Genomic DNA, 22,889 nt, shown 5'->3' with positions numbered 1-22,889 from the left:
TTTTAACAGCACATTTACTTTTATGTACCACTGCTACGAATGTTTGCACAAATCCTGTACTTACAGTGACCCCCACAAATAAGTATCTTAACTATTAGAAGTAAGAAAAAACCAGCAAGGTACAAGATACTTGAGTGTTTTACAGATAGCTCTGTAAATAAAAATATATTTTTTCAATATATCTTCAGTGCTATGTACAAGTTTAGGCACCCTTGATAAATGTCACTGTCAATTTATAACTTGCTAAATTTTTGAGGCAGCAACTTCATTTTAACATTTTATACCTTATGGAAGCAGCAACATTTCAGTAGTGAAATTCTTTTTATTGGACCAACAGAACCAGTTTAATGTACATTTAAACAAAAATAGGCAGTTGCATAAATTTGGGGACCCCAAAGGAATAATGCCATCAATATTTAATATTGCTGAAATAACAGCCTGTGGAAACCTCCTATAGCCACTGACAAGTCCCTGCATTCTTACTGGTGGTATTTTGGACCATTCTTCCATACGAAATGCCTCCAGTTCAGTCAGGTTTGATGGCTTCCGAGCGTGGACAGCCTTCTTCAAATCAATCCATAAATTTTCAATGATGTTCAGGTCTGGGGACTGAGATGGCCATTCTAGAACGTTGCATTTGTGCATCTGCATGATTTCCTTGGTAGATTTTGAATGGTGGTTTGGATCATTTTTGTGCTGAAACATCCAACCCTGGCGTAACTTCAACTTTGTGACTGACTCTTGAACATTCTTGTCAAGAATCTGCTGATGCTGGGAGGCCCTCAACTTTAACAAGGTTTCCAGTACCTGTGCTAGCCACACAGCCTCATAACCTGATGGACCCTTCACCAAATTTTACAGTAGGCAGCAAGTTCTTCTTCAGTCAGTAGAGTTCTTCAGAGATTCCCATGTTGCTACTCTCTGAGAGAACCAAGGACAAGCACAGCGAGCAATTACTTATGTTAAATAACCTTTTCATGATTGGTTGCATCTGTCTTTGTAGTTTAAGGTCTAATGAGCTAATCAAAGCAATTTTGTGCTGCAACCTGTCGGCATTAAATGAATGTTTAACTTTTGCACATCCAATTTTTTACATTTTATTTAATTTCGTACAATTCAATAATGCTACACTGAAAATTTTGGTCTTACAATCCTCCCCTTGTCTACATTTCTCATTTTTGGGCACTGTGTGTATGTATGTATGTATGTATGTGTGTGTGTGTGTGTGTGTGTGTGTGTGTGTGTGTATATATATATATATATATATATATATATATATATATATATATACATACACACAGTGCATCCGGAAAGTATTCACAGCGCATCACTTTTTCCACATTTTGTTATGTTACAGCCTTATTCCAAAATGGATTAAATTCATTTTTTTCCTCAGAATTCCACACACAACACCCCATAATGACAATGTGAAAAAAGTTTACTTGAGGTTTTTGCAAATTTATTAAAAATAAAAAAACTGAGAAATCACATGTACATAAGCATTCACAGCCTTTGCCATGAAGCTCAAAATTGAGCTCAGGTGCATCCTGTTTCCCTTGATCATTCTTGAGATGTTTCTGCAGCTTAATTGGAGTCCACCTGTGGTAAATTCAGTTGATTGGACATGATTTGGAAAGGCACACACCTGTCTATGTAAGGTCCCATAGTTGACAGTTCATGTCAGAGCACAAACCAAGTATGAAGTCAAAGGAATTATTTCGAGGCACAAATCTGGGGAAGGTTACAGAAAAATTTCTGCTGCTTTGAAGGTCCCAATGAGTACAGTGGCCTCCGTCATCTGTAAGTGGAAGAAGTTCGAAACCACCAGGACTCTTCCTAGAGCCATCTAAACTGAGCGATTGGGGGAGTAGGGCCTTAGTCAGGGAGGTGACCAAGAACCCGATGGGCACTCTGTCAGAGCTCCAGAGGTCCTCTGTGGAGAGAGGAGAACCTTCCAGAAGGACAACCATCTCTGTAGCAATCCACCAATCAGGCCTGTATGGTAAAGTGGCCAGACGGAAGCCACTCCTTAGTAAAAGGCACATGACAGCCCGCCTGGAGTTTGCCAAAAGGCACCTGAAGGACTCTCAGACCATGAGAAAGAAAATTGTCTGGTCTGATGAGACAAAGATTGAACTATTTGGTGTGAATGCCAGGCGTCACGTTTGGAGGAAACCAGACACCGCTCTTCACCAGGCCAATACCGTCCCTACAGTGAAGCATGGTGGTGGCAGCATCATGCTGTGGGGATGTTTTTCAGCGGCAGGAACCGGGAGACTAGTCAGGATAAAGGGAAAGATGACTGCAGCAATGTACAGAGACATCCTGGATAAAAACCTGCTCCAGAGCGCTCTTGACCTCAGACTGGGGCAACCGTTCATCTTTCAGCAGGACAACGACCCTAAGCACACAGCCAAGATATCAATGGAGTGGATTCAGGACAACTCTGTGATGTCCTTGAGTGGCTCAGCCAGAGCCCAGACTTGAATCCGATTGAACATCTCTGAAGAGATCTTAAAATGGCTGTGCACCGACGCTTCCCATCCAACCTGATGGAGCTTGAGAGGTGCTGCAAAGAGGAATGGGCAAAACTGGCCAAGGATAGGTGTGCCAGGCTTGTGGCATCATATTCAAAAAGACTTGAGGCTGTAACTGTTGCCAAAGGTGCATCGACAAAGTATTGAGCAAAGGCTGTGAATACTTATGTTCTGTACATGTGATTTCTCAGTTTTTTTATTTTTAATAAATTTGCAAAAACCTCAAGTAAACTTTTTTCACATTGTCATTATGGGGTGTTGTGTGTAGAATTCTGAGGAAAAAAATGAACTTAATCCATTTTGGAATAAGGCTGTACATAACAAAATATGGAAAAAGTGATGCGCTGTGAATACTTTCCGGATGCACTGTATGTATAGATAGATAGATAGATATTCTTTTTAGAACTCTACCTATCTATCTTATATTATCATTATCCTTTCCATGCTATTGATTTTGTACTTTAGTGTTTTGCACATTTTACAGTAGAAAGATCAGATTTAATAAATTGCCAAAAATGCAATGCTTTTTATGTTTTTTCGAGAAAAAAAATGTAACACTAAGGAGGTTAAAGTATTGGCTAAAGCTTTACACCCAGATGCTATTCCTGACACTAACCCTCTCTGTTTGTCTAGGCTTGAGACCTGCACCAAGGTGGGCAGATTTGCCCCCCACGTGACCAATTTTTTTAAGGACTATAGTAATTATCCTATAATTGCAATCATCAGTAATTTTGCATGATTACACTTTCTGTAAATACTAAATTTCCTTCTAAAAACTGAAAAAAAGCCCACATGAGAACAAGATAGTTTTAATCAATAAAGGAATTTTTAATTAATTAAGGAAAAAGTTCCTTATATATAACTCAAAAGGTTAATTTGAAAAGGTTTAGTTCATAATGCAACTTGTTTATTACCCTTTGTTTTTGTCAGCTTTATGACTTTAAACATGCCTCCTCTAACTTGTAGATCATGAAAATCCTTTGGATAAATGTCAATGTGCATTCTTCTATATGCATTCATTTGTAAAAATGTTTTCATTTGGTAATAGTTAAGTTTGCCTAAATTTACTCTGTACTGAGAAGCTAAAATGCTTCAATTTGCAAAAGCCTGTGAGGAAATTAATTGCTTGTCTAATGAAAGGAGACCATTCAGTCTCTTGAGGTACTAAATGTACCTTTCCTAAATACCTTTATTTCCTAAATAAATGTTAATATAGTATGCTCAGTAGAGCTGGAGTACAACCAGCAAAATGGTACATCATCATATCGGCAGGTACCAAAACTACCCCCAAAATGATGTGTTAACTTAGTAATAGTTTGTAACATTTATTACTGTCACTATTGCACTTAAAGTGACATTTTGATTCCATCTAATGTTATCATTGTTTTCCCCTTTTCTCCTTGTCCCATCTTTGTAACCTTGTTGCTTGCAAAATTGAGTGCTTCATTTTATAGCTGGTTTATACGGAACAAAAATAACAACTTCACCAGCACAACACTTACAATTAATAAACAAGCCAATCTACCAACCACTGGAACACAGAGGTTACATTGACTCAAAATAGAAATGCATGCTGGCACATTAGGATTTTTTTTCCCATCACAATAGGGCCATTGCTGCTGGTTATTTCATGAAGGGCAATGAAAATATAAATACCTAGTTTTCTGATCCCAGTTTACCATTTCCACATGTCAACATAAGGTGAGTTATGATTAATTTCCCTGGTGATGGATTATGAATGGGTTAACTTGGGTTAACATGCCGGGGTCAGTTTTCCAAAATCATCATAATGTAAAAAACATCAATCTCCATTTTAAGATTGATTGTTAAAGGATGAGGATTTCCTAAAACGTAATATAACTAAAATGTCACACTAAATTCTTTGTAATCTATCTGCTCCCCGACTTGCTAATTAATCAAAGGAGTCAAATTTATAAACTTGTGTATGCACAAAAAGAGCAACTTTCTATCATCGTCATGAATACCATGTAATTTTCTTGCCATCACTAGCTGTAATATTTCAGTAATTTTGCCTTCTGTGGTCACATGATGGAGATTCACTATTAACCAACAGGTTAAATGAAGAGTAGCAAATGAGAACTTCATTGTTGAACAAAGAGTAAATTATATGATGCCTCCTTCACTGAATGTTATGCACAGGCTCCTGTGGTTGTTTCTAACGCCATTATACTGTAATTCTTCTAATAAATTGTTCTCTACTAGATTACTAGCCGTAAATGTGCATGAACACCATATACTTTACAGCAAGGCCTCTAAGGTGAAATCCTGGTGTTTACTATTTTTTTTAGCACATCCTTCTCCTCACAAAATGTTATCCTTTCTCTGCTAAAACTCCTTGTTCCCTCCTACCTCTGCCAAAAACAACATCTGTCCTCGGACAAAACATTCCTCCTCCCTTACATTTCTGACAAAACTTCATCCTCCTTCCTGTTTCTGAACTCCTCCTTCCAAGCACAAAACAAGAATGCAAGCTGGACACTGGTCCTTCTTGACTGCCGTTAAACCCAACCTTTAAATATCAGACAGTCATTAGGAAAGAGGTGCACATCTTTCAATTTTTATTTCAATTTACACATTCTCTCTCTCTCACATTTATGTGGGTGGAAATATATTTTAGATGGCTAGTCTTCCAGAACTAGTGAAAAAATAGAATATCTAACTTAGTCAAATTTAGAATTGTGTGCTCACTTCACAAAGCATTTGGATGATAGTCTTGGAAAAGAGAAACCTACAATATAATAATGATTTGATGTAATAGAATAAAACCACAAGTCAAATAAAATGAGTTCCATTGCATTCATAGTTGGAGTAACACGTTAAATGTAACCTGTGTTATATAATCAGATTACATTTTAATATAACAAGTAACCTAATGCAATACTTATTTTATTGAAGTTCAAATACCTACATTACTTTTAAAAAAAAAAAAAAAAAAAAAAAAAAAAAAAAAAAAAAAAGGAAAAAGATCTGCATTAGTATTGAAGCTTTTTCCCAACATTCACAGATTATGTTTTTTTCATGAGGACGTTGTCTGCTGGGGTCTGTATGTATGTATGTATGTATGTATGTATGTATGTATGTATGTATGTGTGTGTGCGTGCTCCGGCTGTCTGGTAACCGCTAATTAGGAAAAGATTAAGCACATGCATAGCATGCAATTCAAAGAAAAGAAATGGACAAAATATTCAGGTATACACTTAATCTTGCATGTGCCTGAGGATTAAATTTTAATCTGCCCAGTTTAATATCAACGGGAGCTGGTGATTATCGCGGCACCACTTGTTATAAGGCAAGAAGAAAATGTGGTGGATGATATGCCAGTCCTTTGCAGAGCTCAGTCGTACAGCCAAACAGACCAATGTGTGCTGCATACAATTAAATAACCTAAACTGACACACTATTAAGTTTAAGGTTTCTTTTTTATCTATGTTTGTTATAGATATTATGGAACACTGATATGGTGGTGTGTTCATAACTGATATGGTGGCCAGTGTTCACATTGTGAATTTCCCCTTGGGATTAATAAAGTGTGTCTGTCTATCTAGTCTGAAGGCTAATGTTGGGGATAAAGAAATAGGACAGATGTAATTTTCAGTCACAGCACAGTATTTAATATACTGTATTTATAACACAAGAAAATGATCCAGTTTGGTGGTTTTTCTGGTCACTTTCATGAAGGTATGTGTGTGTGTGTGTGTGTGTGTGTGTGTGTGTGTATATATTATATAATATTATTAGGATTTAAAAATAAATGTTGGCCAGTGAAATCAGTTTTTTATACAAAATAAGAAAAAAAACACTGTTTATAATGCATTACGTTTCATAAGAAGTAACTATATAACATATTTAGTTGCTTTTTTGTTACTAATGTAATGCAATTATGTTCTCTAACACTGGACAATGATGATTTTGCTTTTTGGGTGTATTTTATGAATTTTGTGCTGCTAATTACAAAAATCATATTTAAAAAAATTTCCTGTCACGTTCCAGTTTATTGCAATTGTCAATTTTGTGATATACTGTCAAAAGTGTACATATACAGGTACAGTTCATTCATTCAAGTACAGTCATTTTCATTAAGCAATTAAAAATGCTACATTCAATAAAATTAATTTTTATATTTCTCTTGTTCATTTTGAAGCTGTCTGTCATAACCACCAAAAATATTGAGGAAGCAAAACCTTTGAAAAAAAATTTGTCCACAGCTATTGGCAAGGATTGGTAATGAGGCCATGGGGTTATAACAAAATAGTGCAACCCTCCAGGACTTGAGGACTCGTGCACTTCATTGACAACTTTTACTTAAGTGTTACGTTCATTGTCATTGTCTGTCTTAAAGCTCAGTCCACAAATGATCCACCCTGTTTTGGTCACTTCAAAGATCTGTCTTATGTTCACTTTGATTTCAGCCTAGAGAGCCCACCTATATCGATCCTTTAATATCATGCAGCCAGTGACATAGTGTATTACTGCTATCATGGATGAAATGTGTGCTTTGAAACAGAAGTACAGCCACAGTGAATTAAAATTTAAGTATTTTTCACATAAATAACTTTACTAATATAAATGTGGTAATTTAATACAGAATTATTCTAGTAAATGATTGTTGGAAAAGGGTTTTGGTGCTGTATCTTTCACTTTAGAAAACTGGTCTTTGGTCTGAAATGCTTTTTTAGTTCTCAGTTATTTGAAGATTATTTTATTGTGGCTGGATCAATATGTTGCATATGTTTTAGACATTTTTTAAAGAAAAATGATGGAAAATTATAAATGTTTTCTGTTGCTGATAAGCCTAGTTATTTGCTTTCACTATTCTGATGCGAAAAAATGTTATTTTAGTCCGTGTCGGCAAAAATTGCCCCTTAAAAACTGATTTCCTATCCTGAGACATAGTCATGAAATATAAACAAATGAACTGCATTTAAGCGTTTTTTGTAAATTTTGCAAGCATATTGTACACTACTTTACTGGGAGCACAGCCAAGAAAACAGACTTGAAGTTGGAAGAAAAAAAATTATCCTTAATATGAACTTCCACTGTACAGTATGCTACTCATATTGCTGGTGGAAAATAATAGTGAAAAGCATTCTTTACATCCTTAAAAAAATGTGTGTTCATTTATTTTATTTCTATTTATGTTATTTATGTTAATTGTATGTTTTTTCTTTTATTATTGTAAAGCACTTTGGCCACAGCATTCCTATGTTGTTTTAAATGTGCTATATAAATAAATTGACATTGACATTAAAAATTCATTTTAGAAGCCGCATGTAATTAACATTGTTTTTAGCAGCAGAAATTTAAAATTAAGTTTAATACAGCACTATTCCCCAAAGGCAGAATCCCCCACCCCACCGATTACAACTGATATTCCGGTTAATGAAGTCAACACAAGTCAAAACAAATTGGGTGTCATATTAACCTCTTTAGTGTTATATTTTTTCTCAAAAAACGTGTGAAAAACATTGCATTTCTTTCACTTGAAAAATGACATTTTTATTAAATTTCAACTTTCTACTGTATAACATGCAAAACACTAACTACAAAGTCCTAAGTGTAAAAAGTATAACAATGATACAATAGTAATAATAATGATTAATAATGGTGGTAATAATAATAATAATACTATGAAATGAATAATAATGATTATACTTATACCATATATACTGTCAAAATATGTATTTTGTATGGTGTTCCTTTGAACGGGAAAACTGCTTAGGTATTTAGCATAACGGTTCCTCTCAGCAACGATTCTTTTGATCATGTCATCATCAACAAATAACTTGAAGTAAGTGGAACTTGGCTGTCAACATTCACTTTTATTCCTGGCTGCCCCACAAAATCAAAATGAGGTGGTGCTGGTTTATTTGAAGCAGGGTCAACACAAACCCAAACGCAGTGCGTCGCATTCAGTTTCACTGTCCATTTCAATTTCACTGCTTGAAGAGAAGATTCACTTCACCACCACTGCTGATGAAAGGCTCCTCAACATCACTGCTCGTATCACTGTCAAGAGCTTGCAACACCTGTTTCTTACAAGACACCATTATGAGGCTAGGAGAAGACGCGGCTACACAGGACCTGACATTTTGTATAACACGTCTGCACAGTTACTCAGGACTAATGTGGTTAGCACTTTTATAGCCCAAATAATCCTCAAGTCTATATCGCTTACGTGAGATGCGTCTATACTGTTGCCTGAGTGACACTTGGGAATAATGTTTTTAACACTATTTCCACAGCCTGAATGACTCTCGGGTCTAATCCTTAAACAGCGTAAGAAAGGAGTTGGCCATCACTGACACTGATGCCTTTCATGATAAAGGGAGGTACTAATGTAGCGGAATGTTAAATTGTGTCCTATCCCATTATTCCAGGATTCAAATTTGACCACTTATAGGACACAGCAGTGTAAGCTGTGAATGTTGAATGTAAGGATATTTTATATGTTGTTCATTGATATTTTTGTTTTGCTAACTTAGCAGTTAAATGTAGTTCTCTATCTGTCATACTACTGGAAAAAAAAGTCTTAATGTGTACATTTTCTCAATGCAACTTATTACAACTCATTGTTTCACTGTCTCTTTAGGAATTTTGTTCAACAGCAAAGTCTGTCCCTTTGCTACATTCACACAATGCAGCACTTGAGCAGAGTAGAGTGCTCATATCTGAAACACCTTTAAGAAGTGTTCAGAAATGAATTATTGAGGATAAAAAGGACAATTTTTAGAAATCTGTGTCCTATAGTGTTTGATTTGCGGTTGTTACATTGTAATGGTACCTTTTAAAAATTGTTATGATAATTCATTATACACTCATAACTATATTTTAGCTTATGTAAAATATTTCAAATAAAAAACGTAAATTTAGAGTCCTGAAATGTGGGTGCATTTGTTTGCTGCACTTACTTGTGAATTAATATTATGCTTATAAACAAATCTTGCACACGTGATTAACTTTGCAAACACTGTTCTTGGAAAATCCTTTGGACCTAGTTTTTTAGTATGCTGCTCCTTTTTAACACATTTATTTACACAATGCACTTTAAATATCGGAATCCTCTTAAATGTTAGAATAAAAGACAGGTAGAGAAGATGACAAAAGAAAGGAAATTTAGTTTTATTCATTAAGCATTAAAAATATTTAAAGATAATATTCAGTGTATCACGGAAGAAAAAAATCTAACACAGCCAGGCAAGTTTAGCAATGTCAATAGCAACAAATACTTGCATTTACAATTGCATACTGTGTGCATGAACACAGTATTACTAATTAACTAATTAAAGTATCTGCTACTGGCTGGTAATGGAGCATATACAAATAGTAAACAATTGGGGACTTTCAAGAAAAAGAGGAACCAGCTAAACTGCTGATAAACTGACACTTCCTACTGCCATGCTACAAATTAGGTGCTTTCCTGCAGAACACCTATGTTTTATTTTCTTGTTATATCAACTGTCTGTACAATACATCCATCCATCCATCCATTTTCCAACCCGCTGAATCCGAACACAGGGTCACGGGGGTCTGCTGGAGCCAATCCCAGCCAACACAGGGCACAAGGCAGGGAACCAATCCCAGGCAGGGTGTCAACCCACCGCAGGACACACACAAACACACCCACACACCAAGCACACACTAGGGCCAATTTAGAATCACCAATCCACCTAACCTGCATGTCTTTGGACTGTGGGAGGAAACCGGAGCGCCCGGAGGAAACCCACGCAGACACGGGGAGAACATGCAAACTCCACGCAGGGTGGACCCGGGAAGCGAACCCGGGTCTCCTAACTGCGAGGCAGCAGCGCTACCACTGCGCCACCGTTCTGCCCTCTATACAATACAATAAAACTTATTTTTTTATAGTGCTCTTCACTGTGTGCAGGTGCCAAGTGGTATGTAATGCTTCATGTGAAACAGGTTTTTAAGAATTTTTTGTTACCCCATGTTGTACACATGAAATCATAGCATGTAGTGTCATGCAAAGAAGTTTTGAAGTACATTTGAGGTATTATGTAAAAATATTTTACTGCAAAATACTGTATATAGTGTGGAGGATTGCCGGCTTTCCAGTCCGGCCCTCACCCCCAGGCCGCTAGGAGGAGCCCTCCGGACAGCATATTGGTGCCCCGAGTTCCAGCAGGGCCTCATGGACTTTGTGGTTTCTGTACACAGCCCTGCTGGATACCTTGGGGGCCGCCAGGAGTCGCTGTAAAGGGACTAGTGGGCTCTTGCGTGCCCTATAACCTGGGAGTGCGTCACAGTCACGTGACTGGAGGAAGTGACGTGCTCCCGGGATGAAGAAGAGGACTGTTTGCCCTGACCCGGAAGGAAATGGACTTGTGGGGTTGGCTTGGAACCACTTCCGGGTCAGGAGCTATAAAAGGACTATGGAAAGCCCAGAACACCGAGCTGAGCTGGGAGGTAGGGTGGCGACGTGTCTGGGCGAGGAGGATTGTTTATTGTAGAGAATAGTTTATTGAGTATATGAGTGTGGTGTGTGGAGTGCTTTGTGCACATTATAATAACAAAATAAATAGTTATTATATTTTCACCTGGTCTCAAGAGTGGTACCTGAGGGTTCGAGAGGTGGACAAACACCATATCTGCTACAATAGTAAATAATTCAGGGTTCCTATGATCATGGAAATCCTGGAAAAGTTATGGAAAATGATCAAATGGCCATCAAGTTTTGGGGACAAAAAATCATGGATTTCTTTAATATACATAAATTAAAATCTTGAAAAGAGGATTGCATTAATTCATTTTACAAGATCTTGCTATCTGTAAAACATATGCCAAAAATCTGTGCTAAACAAATGAAAAATACAAGCTATGGTTCCATAAAGATGAAGACACAGGATGCTGAATCCTGCTAAATTTTCATTTAGTGAAACAAAATGTGGGCATTTTACTACATTCGGGAATTGCTACTTATTGTAAATCATTGCTTGTCAGAGAAGTGTCTCAACAAGCTGGAAATGCCCTTCATTTTGATAAGTCTCTTAATCACTCAGCTCAAACAAATGGATATTTCACTTGAGGATTCCTAGATATTATTAATTCATTAACACTGTTCTTAATCCCATAAACCTGTCACATCTGTACTGTTATTGTAGCAGTTGTAAGGGTAAATTTGTTCATAAAAGTGTGAAAATTAAGTAATAGAATAAATTGTTTAGATTTTTGTTTAGAAGCTATGGAAAAGTCTTGGAAAAGGTTTGGAATTTTGCTGCTGGTAAAAATGGTGGGAATCCTGGATTTAAAATTTTTTTTTAATTTTTTTATTAGCAAGATACTTTTTCTTGTCTCTTTGACAAGAAATGATAAATGCGATTCTAGTCCCTAAATAAATGCATAAATAGAGCGATCTGTGTGTGTGTGTGTGTGTATGTGTGTGTATGTGTGTGTGTATATATATATATATATATATATATATATATATATATAAAATTTAAAAACTGATCAAAAAAATTAAAGGAACATTGAAAACACATCAGATCTCAATGGGAAAACAAACAAATCCTGCTGGATATCTCTACTGATATGGACTGGGTAATGTGTTAGAATTGAAAGGATGCCACATCGTTTGACGGAAATGAAAATGATCAACCTACAGAGGGCTGAATTCAAAGACACCCCTAAAATCAAAGTGAAAAAATGATGTGGCAGGCTAGTCTATTTTGCCAAAATTTAATTGCAGCAACTCCAAATCGTCCTCGGTAGTTTTATGGCCCTCACGTGCTTGTATACCCTGATACCCTGATCTACACCCAGTCAAGTAAGCGAGTCAGCCACAGTGGTGCAACACCTGAGGTTCGATCCCCACAAGAGGAAGTAAAAGTGTATACACCTGATGAGCCCTATTTAGGGAGAAACATGTGGTATGCTCTTTGTAGTATTTGGCAGGTACTATATATACGTATGTATATATATTTATCAGCGTCAGATTTAACATGAATTTTAAATGTTGCCAAAATAAGCATTGAATTCTACTCATTACTTCTACTTGCATTTAGAGAAAAACATATCTGTCTTTCCATTTAAATATAAACTTTTTTTATACATTTTTTTAACCACAGGCGTGCAAAAGGGTAAGAAAATTTTACTTGTAGTTTAACGTAGACAGAGATTTTACACAAAATGTTCTTTTGTAGTCCCCATAAGAAGGTTCTAATGTGCAGCTCCATATATGTGCATGGTGGCTAGTTTACTTATTTATGTATAGGAAGTTCTATTATTGCATGACATAGTGGAAAAGAAGCTATTAACTTTTAAATCTAGGTTTGATTCTGTTTTCAAAAATATCTGCTGAATAGGAAATCAGTTAGCAGCATTAGAATGAATTGGCAGTTCTTCTCAGTTACATTCTGTATTGATTATTATCAAATTTAAATTTTGAGCCAAGACATTTATTATTTTTAACTTTCAATTGAGTTGCAAATCTACAGATTCATCAAACCTTTAACTCAAATTTATATTTAGAATCAGTAGAAATAGTGCACATAATGACACATGCGTCTGCTTTCCATACAGTGTTTCTCAGGTGAAAAGAAGTTGACACAACCTTTGTATAGTGCAAATTTAAACACCCTGCATTACATAGTCCAGGAATTGAACAGAATTAATCGATAAACAAGTGATTAGATGAAATAATCTAGCTGTAAAAAATCTTAGCCATCATATTTATGTATGATCAAATTACTATATAGTGACCCCTTTTAACTTATTATTTTGGTATGTGTCATTGAGCAGGAATTATTCCATTGTATAGTATACCACCAGTACAATGACAAAATTAATTTTTTTGTATAGAAATCTAGCTGTTGACTCTTTATTTTAAATGAGTTCCAGAGGTGAAAATTGTGTTTATCCTAAGTAAGGTTACAGATTTTTTTTTTTTTTTGCAACTGACTTGTTTATTTATTTTTTTCAGTTACGGATATAGAACTGAAAAGGCTGAAAGATGCATTTAAGAGGACCTGTGGGCTGTCCTGTTACATGAGTCAGCAATGCTTCATCAAGGAGGTACTTGGGGATGTAGTTCCCCCAAAGGTTGCAGAGGTAATTTTATATAGTGTGCACATATATATTATTTCAAGTCAAGATACATATTTGTTTCATAAAATTGAGATCTAAAGGGAGGCATTTTTTTAATATTAACTGGTAAAGTATTCCAGGTTTTTGGCGTGAAGAAACAAAAAAAACTGCCTCAATAGTTCTTTAAAGCTTCAACCTAAGAATACTGAGCAAACATTTTAGAGAGTGTAAGATTACATTTAGGAAAGAAGGAGGACAAGCAATGTAAAATACATGGAGGGGCTAGATTGTTTAGAGTTGGATATGCAATTAAAAGTATTTCAAAATCAATTCTAAAGGACACAGGCATCCAGTGTAATGATACTAAGACTGGTAAGAGAGATGCTCAGATTTTCTTTTTAGTTAACATTCTTAGCTGCATTTTGAACTAATTTTAGCCAAATTATATATTTAAGTAATTATTAACTTTCACTCTTTTTATATGGTAGACATTTACTCAAGCCCTTATTATAATAAGTAGTTCTGGGGCTGTGATTCATAGCAATTTTAAGTCAACTTTGAATATTTTTTTTTTACACATAACGAAGGACTGTGAGTAATACTATGACATTTTTCCAGTGATTATTTTTTACTTGTCTCCGGAATAGAGAAAGCAATTCACATCTGGACATCAACATTTAATAATGTCAGTTGTAACAGCAGCAAGAAAGGAGTTTTTGAAGATTAAAAAGGAGAAACTAGAGGAAACCACACCCCTGCAACTGAAAGGTTACCACGGAGGGAGATGAGCAGTGAGGTGAAGCACACAGTTAGTCTTATTTTACAATGACTGAATCTCAGCACACAGTTAGTCTTATTTTACAATGACTAAATCTCAAAATATTGTGCAATATTAAGACTAAACACTCTTGCTTGAGAAAGTGATGCATTTGTTAGGATTTAAGGCTTTTGTTTTCATATTTGGGCTCATGTCCCTACATCTCCACTTAAAAAAAGCAAGAACAGGCTAGTTATTTTTAAAATTAATTAAGAAAAATGGTACAAATTAGCACACCATTTCTTGTTGCAAATTAATATATGTCATAATTGTAAACAACTTTGGGCTGAAAAATACTGCATTTATCCTTTAATGTGACGCATTGTACTTAACACTGTGGATAATGTCATGTGATAGAAATGTTTACCTCATAGAACAGCTATTCAGTAAACAAAGATTCTTGTGACAGTAGTATCTTAATTCATTGAACTGGATAAGCAAGTTAGAAAATTAATTTAATTTCTTAATGGTAGTCCTCTAATTATAAAAGTTACTTTTTTACCTTTGAACTCTCGTATAAATCATAATCTAGGTTTATTTGAAGTGGTATTGTTTTTATACTTCACGTTGGTATCCTTCTGTTTGTACAGCCATTGTAGCGGGGTATGGTCAGTTACCTGGGTAAACCGTTGTCTCCAGAGATAATAACGGAGGGCCTTCACCACCCGCTTAATCACCAAGCACTCTTTTTTCAGTTCTGGAATAATTACGCTCCCTGGGTAGTAGCTTTCTGCTGAGAAATGTGATGTGATGCTCTTCCCCCTCAAAATATTGTGAGACCACCGCTCCTAAACCAAAAGTGCTAGCATCTGTTTGCAGAATAAATTCCTTCGAAAAGTCAGGATTGCGCAGAACTAGGAATGATGATAAAGCAGTCTTTAGGTCCGCAAAAGCTCTCTCACAGGCATCGGTCCATACGATATTACGATTCTTCCTGCCCTTTGTCAAGTCTGTAAGGGGGGGCAGCCCAATGCGCAAAATTGGGAATGAACCACCTGTAATACCCTGCAGGCCCAAGGAAGGCACAAACCTGCCTCTGTGTTTTTGGTCGGGGATATGCAAGCACCTCTCCCACCTTGTTCATTTGAGACCTGAGCAAACCCTTCCCCATGGAACATCCCAGATAGTGAGTTTCTGACATACCCAGCTTGCACTTCTGGCAACCTCAGTTGGGTAGACAGATAGTGAGTTTCTGACATACCCAGCTTGCACTTCTGGCAACCTCAGTTAGGTAGACAGCTATGGCTATGACCAGAACTTCGTGATGGTCGTGCCACTCCTTTAAAAGATTAATATGCAAAATCTGTATGGGTTTCCACCGCCTGGGCATTCTGACTTTATAATTCACTGGGGACATATGCTCTTCTATCACTGCTGGCCCTTGCCATTTGGCCCGAAATTTATGTGTGATCAGATGGGATCAACACCAGCACGCTTTACCCCTTCTTAAACTTGCAGAGTTTACTTGTCTTGTCATAATTACATTTTTGCACCTCCTGCTCACTGCAATAGATGACAATCTGGCAATCTGTTCTGGCAGTGAAATGACTCGGTCGACAAACTTTATCCCGTAAAATGTCCAACACCCCGCATGGTCGCCGTCCAAGCAATAGTTCGAAAGGACTCATGCCAATGGAAGCTTTCGGGGCCTCCCTGACAGCAAACAGGAGGAAAGGTACTACAGTGTCCCATGAAGTTGGATTGTCATGGACTATCCGCCAAATCATCTCTTTTAGAGTTTTATTAAATCGTTCAGAAAGGGCATTCGTCTGTGGATGATAAACCGTTGAGTGTAACTGCTTAATTCCAAAACTTTCGCATATCTGCTTCATGATGCAAGACATAAAGGGTGTTGTACCATGATAAGTGAGAATCTCGCGAAGGATACCAATATGTGTGAACATATCCGAGAGTGCTTTTGCAATAGTCCGGGCATCTGCCCGTCGCAGCACTGCTACTTCTGGATATCTTGTGGCATAATCGATTAATACGAGCATATACTGAAAGCCACTTTTACTCTTGGGAAGTGGTCCATCAATATTTAATCCCCCCCCTCTCAAAGGGGACATCTAAAATAGGCATCAGTACTAGGGGCACCCTGGCAGGCCTGTGAGCAGAAACTATTTGACAGTCGGGACAAGCCTTACAAAATCATTCCACATTCCAGCCATACTCACCGTATAAAAGCGTTTCGAAATACATTCCCTTGTCTTCTAAACACCAAGGTTACCCCCCAAATGTGACTGTGGGCCATTTTTAAAGCCTTCTCCCTGTGCTCACTTGGCACTATCAACTGCTCAATATGTCCATCACCCATGCAATCAGAAATCACCCGATACAGAAAGCCATCCTTAAGTAAAAAAAAAAGTGGTGTTTTAAAATTCGGGTCCTCTCTTTCCAGATAGTAAAAGTCATTTGTGACGTGGGCTTGTCTAAATGCAAAATTCAAGTTATTATTGGCTCATTGTTGGTGAGCAAACTCTGTCTGGATGCCAGTCTCAGCTTCCTCTGTGTTTGATGTAGAGTCGCCCTCACCTCCCACTGCTACCGTGTCCGATGCAGTATTGCACTCGCCTCCCATTGCTATTTTGTTTTTTTGTCTAGGTCCGTATTGAGTCTCCCGTCTGTGGAGGCTGCTGGTGCGTGTGACAGCATGGAAAAGTTTGCCAGCTGTCCCGGGACTTCACTTGAGGATTCGTCCATCAGCTCTCTGGACAATAATGGTTCAATTTTAAATCCGTTTCCTTGACTGACATTGTCTGCGGCAAGCCCCTCTCTATCCACTACTGCGGTAGGTGTTCTTCAGGTGGCCAAGACCCATAGGAACAGGGCATTCCTTTTTCCTTTTAGAAATGGCCAAGGTAAGGTGTTGGATACGGCAGTCCAAACCTTAAAGTTCTTCCCTTTAAATTTCAGGGGGAGTAATATAGTCTCATATGTTTTTATGGATGCAAATGACGATGTTCATTTTGTCTGTGGCCTTATAAGGGATCTGCTGGATCAAGTCACAGTGGACTACGCAGAGGTCGCTACCAGAGTCCACTAGCATTGAAAATTCCCATCTGGCCAACGTAATAGAGACATTAAAATTGTCCTTCTAACATCCTGGGGGAAACTGCGAGCCGCATACCTGAGCCAGACCAATAACCATCGTTTGAGCAGGTGGAAGGTGACACTCGTAAGCCTGGTGTCCCAGTTGATCACAGTGAAAGCAGCTTTGCTTAGTCCACACTATGGTGTTCACCCTCTGGCATCTTGTACTCAGTGCGCTGGCGACCCTGAAAGTCTGTGTTGGCTGAATCGACATCGGGGTCAGGCCTGGGTAGCCCCGTTGATTCCAGGTGGCTTGTGCACCTTTGAGTCTGTGGGACAGATCCAGCTGCGAATGGTCATTGTTCCGTAGCATTTCATCACAAAGGCTCTCGTCTATCCCCGACAGAACTGCATCAATAGCGAGCTTTTCCACAATGCGCTCGAAAGGGTTTCCGCGGATCCAGCTTTGAATCAGGTCCACTAAGTCCTGGATCTGTCCTTGTACAGGGCGATCCAGATTAATATGCCACAGCTGAAACTGGTGCCCCCTGACCACTGAACTCACAGCTGTGCAGAGGAGGATCTGTTGCTTCAGGTAGTCATAATCATAGAGTCTTTCGGGAGGGAGATTCCATATGGCTTGGAGGGCTTCTCCGGTTAAAAACGGGGATAGAATAGCTGTCCAGGCTCCCCTGTTCCATTGAATCATTCAAAGCAGAATAGGAAACACTCTGGGTTGCCTGAGGGAGCCATCTTCAGCAGCACACCTTGTGGCCGCGCCAAGGCAGTGGCTGCCAACAGAGCCTCATCTTGTTCTAGGTTTTGCTGTATTTCTTGGGAATCCATCAGAGCAAGGACTCCACTTCAGGTACCATGTGACATGTGAATCCCTGTCTTGCACCCCAGAGGCAGAGTCTTAGTACTTTAGCAAAACCAACCTTATTCAGCTTGAAACAGGAACAGCATAGTTATTTATTGTAGCTTGATCTATCACTCTCCTATACACAAAACACCGCAATCAGCCAGGGTTGTGGCCAGGTTAATGGCCAAATAATACTGTTACCTGCAGTTATAATGTTCCTTGCATCACCCATCGACAGCAGGTGCTCATAGTGTGACAGCAGTCTTTTCGGATTTGTTTTTGCGGCGAACTGCCACAGCGGTGGGAGCCTGCTGTTGCCCCAGCAACCGACAGGCAATCTTCCATAGGCACGGCGATTGCACTTTGAGACGCTGCTCAGCATGTCATCCTGTTGGGGAGAGTAGACCTCATCGTCACAGATTTTAATGAAAGTTGGCATTCACGTTTCTTAGATCAGCGTTCGGAAGATTTACCTTTTGGGTGATATGGGGGTATCAAATTATGACTTTGACTGGTTGTATCTCACTAAATATAAGTTGCACAGAAATGGTTCTCATATTGTTTTAAAACTGTTTTCTAGCGCTATATTTTCTGCAAATGCTATGCTATTCCCAAAATGAAAAATTACCATTTTAGGAGTAATTATAATATTAAAAGTTGAATAGTGATTAAACCTATATTTTAAAATTGGTCCGTTTTTTACAAAAGGTAGCTTATAATGTCATGAACATCCCCAGAAAATGTGGTCTTTGTTTTTTTGAGTTGTTGCTGAGCTATCATTACATATAGGTGGTATCACATGGTTTCATAACACTAATGGACCTTTTTCATAGAAGCCATATTGACATGAAATCGTGTGGCAAACACGGGTGTAAGTAAAGACATTAATTAAGGTTTCAGTTATGCTACCCTGAAAATGAAGAAAAGCTTCATTAGCCTCCTTAGACCTGAGCGTCACTTGGGCTGTAAAAATAGTGCTAAAAGCGTTAGTATCACTCGGTCAACTGTATAGACGCGTCTCATGTAAGATCCAAGGATTTCTCCGGCTATAAAAGTATCAACAGGTTTGTGCTAAGCTTTTCTCTGGCAGCGGTATAGGTGTGTCTTGCATAAGTGTCAGGCCCAAGTGTTACCTGGGCAACGATGTAGATGTGTCTTCTCCTAGCTTCATAATGGTATCTCATAAGAAATGCCTTTAGTCAAACAGTGAAACTGAAACGGTCAGTGAAACCAAAAGTGCTTTACAAGATGAAGGAAGAAAAGTGTATAAAAATATTAGACAGTACTAAATAATAAAGAATAAAGTAAGGTCTGATGGCCGGGAGGACAGAAAAAACAAAGAAAAAAAATCTGCATGGATTCCAAGGCCACAAGACCGCCCAGCCCCCATAGGGCATTCTACCTAACATAAATGATCTAAATCAGTCCTCATGGTTTTCAGACTTCACATGAAATAATTGGATATTAATGGTACTGCCTTATATCCATCAATACAGGGACTTCATGTTGCCTTGATCAGGTGGTGGTGGCACAGATCACCACCGCAGAAAAAAAGGAAAAAGAACAGCAGAGAAAAGTAGGGATTAATATGGATTGCGGAACCATGATAAAAATGATAATTCAATGTATATTATCAGGGTTACACTAAAATATAGTTATGAGAAAGCCCTGTTAAAATATATTTTTTGGCAAATTTTTTCAGTGCAATTTCTATTTGTAAGCTGTTTCAGATTTTAGGTGTATAACAACAGCCAAAGGCTGCCTCAATTCTTCTTTAAAGTTTAGCTCTTGGAAATATAAGCAGACACTCATTTGAAGATCTAAGGTTACTGTCTGGAGGATAAGGTGACAGGCATTCCAAAATATAGAATGGAGCAAGATTATTTAAGGCTTTGTAAACCATAAGCAGTATTTTTTAAAGTCAATTCTAAATGGCATGGGTAACCAATGTAATGACATCAAAACTGGAGAGTTGTGCTCGGATCGTGAAGTAATCGTGAACTAATTTTTCAGTATCTTACAAGTTTATAAGGGATCTAACTTTTGCTGGAAAAAATGCTATCATGGTAATCTGATTTAATTTGCGATTTGAAGTTTACATCAGATTCAATAATTACCCCTAAATTCTTTACCTCTGTCTTGACTTTTAAGCCAATTGGATTACGTTTATTTCTAATACCCTCAATATATTCATTTTTGACAGTAACTAAAATTTCTATTTTCTCATTATTTTTAAGAAAATTACTACTAATCCACTCAGAAACACAAGTAAGACATTGGGTCAGTGAACCAAGAGAGTCTGGGTCATCAGGCATTATTGCTAAATACAGTTGTGCGTCATCAGCATAGCTGTGATAGCTTACATTATGCCTTGAAATAATCTGACCTAATGGAAGTGTGTAGATCGAAAAGAACAGTAGACTCAGGATAGATCCTTGTGGAACACCATATAGAATATAATGTGTCTTTGAATTATAAATACCACAACTAACGAAAAGATTTCTACCTGTTAAGTAATATTCACAAGTAATATTCAAACCAATTTAAGACACTGCCAGAGAGGCCCACCCACTGACTGAGATTTATAAGAATATTGTGATCAGTGGTATCAAATGCTGCATTCAGATCTAAGAGGATGAGAACAGATAAACGGCCTTTGTTCACATTAACCCGCAAGTCATTTACTACTTTAATGAGTGGAGTTTCTGTACTGTGATTTGTTGTAAAACCTGACTTAAACTTGTCAAGAATAGGATGTTTATTCAAGTGATCATTTGGCTGCCTTTTTCTAGAATTTTACTTACAATTTGAACTCTCCACGAGATACTTCTTTCAAAAATGTTAAGTTCAAGAAATCTGAACTACAGTTAATCACAGACCACCCACAACCAACAACAAGACTTCAATCAGTGCCATTTTTACACCGATTGAGTTGGACTCTGCTATTGAGCCACCACAAGCCTACTGGGGCTACATTTTAAAATACATAACATTGTAAAGTGATGATAAAAACCTTACATTTAATGTAGTATAACATACTAACACATTTAATCATATTCTATTATAGCTGTTATTTTTCACTCACTGTTACAAAACTATTTGACAAACACACTTATGATAACTCTTTGAAGTAACTAAAATATCTGAAATGTACCAACTTTTAAACCAGTTAAATAAAGCTGGTGGCACATCACATAGCTTCTAGTTGGAGATGTCAAACTTGACGACTACAGTTGCTGATCACATCTCCTGAGGATGTCATATTACACAATTAGAAATCGTAGGACATAGTGTTGGATTGATACAAAAATTTTGCCTTTGGTTCTGATTCCTCAGTACCAGTACCAAACATAATAAAGCAAATAATTTCATATGTTTCACAAAATTAAAATGGAAAGTTAAGTTCTCTCCCATCCCAGACCTCACCCCCAAATAAACAGCACTTACTGTAGTAAAAAATAGTGGTATATTTAGCATGTTATAAAAAGTATAACCACAAACACGGCCAGGCAGGGAAGACCAACATAGGTACATATGCTGGGATTTGAAATTTCTGGTGAGTCTTGATGAGAAGCTTTGAGGCACTGAGCACCCGTAACTGACGAGCTCCGCTCCTCTGACGTCATGTCCAATCCCCTCTGCTCCTGCATGCTATGCTCTTCCCCGTTATCCTTTGCACTTGCTGCTTGCACTGTAATAATGTTGTACTATGCCATTCTGCTCCTGCTGTGCATTTATTACGGTCCAGCAAATTCTTACTCTCTTCATCAATAGGTTTCCAAATCCTCCAAGACAGGTCCTCTCCCTTCGTGAAAACCCTGGAGCTGCACTGGTACTCTCACTCCATAACTTCATTTGCATGTCTTGTTTATGCAAAGCTTAAACGAAGTTAATTTGCAGTTGGTGTATTTGTATGAGGTTTTATTAATTTCTAGCGACTAAAAATATTGGCAGATGTCAAGCGGGCGTTCACGTCATTTGTTAAAGAGCATGAGACTCAAGTGCTGGGGTCAGAGGGATTTGCTAGCAGTAGACATTGCCTCTGCACTCTTTTTTCATTTGCATATTTCTTAACACACTTTTGTCGTTCTTTTCTCTTACATGCTTATCTCATGCAAACTAATGCTGTATTTGACTTATTTTGCCTGCACTGTGATCCTTTACAGAATGTAGGTGAACTGTTAGTATGGTAATATATACTGTAGTATGATAGCCTTAAGTGAAAATGTGCTTTGTAGAAATAGAGTGGAATTTGAAGCATAATATGTTCATACTTAAAGAACAAGAATGTTCTTCAAGCGTTAATTAAAAGGGTAAACTCAGTTATTGGATGCATTCTAGACCCTCTTGAGGTAGTAGTAGAGTTTAAACAAAACTGAGTGCCATTATGAAGAATGCTGTACATCCTCTCTCTAATACACTAACCTTGAGGACTTTCAGCCAACGAATCATTAAGCAGATGTACCAAGAAATGCTCCTGGGGCTCCTTTATGCCAACAGCAATACACCTGAATAATGCTTCACTGTGACTGTAGCTGCCATGTCAGAAGTTTTTTTTCATTTTATGTTCAGACAAAAG

The 22,889-nt window shown here is 37.7% G+C and overlaps 1 protein-coding gene across 3 annotated transcripts in view; it reads left to right on the top strand.

Annotated features, from left to right (window-relative positions):
* usp32 (ubiquitin specific peptidase 32) overlaps window positions 1–22,889 on the top strand; it is a 229,117-nt gene that overhangs the window by 36,711 nt on the left and 169,517 nt on the right. For all 3 annotated transcript variants that reach the window (XM_028807041.2, XM_028807042.2, XM_028807040.2), the window contains exon 2: window positions 13,495–13,622. In XM_028807041.2, the coding sequence (XP_028662874.2) occupies window positions 13,495–13,622 (128 nt within the window). The remainder of the gene's footprint in view (window positions 1–13,494; window positions 13,623–22,889) is intronic.

This window comes from Erpetoichthys calabaricus, chromosome 8 (assembly GCF_900747795.2).
Source record: "Erpetoichthys calabaricus chromosome 8, fErpCal1.3, whole genome shotgun sequence".
NCBI classification, from domain to species: Eukaryota; Metazoa; Chordata; class Cladistia; order Polypteriformes; family Polypteridae; genus Erpetoichthys; species Erpetoichthys calabaricus.
This window is presented reverse-complemented; position numbering and strand designations above follow the sequence as displayed.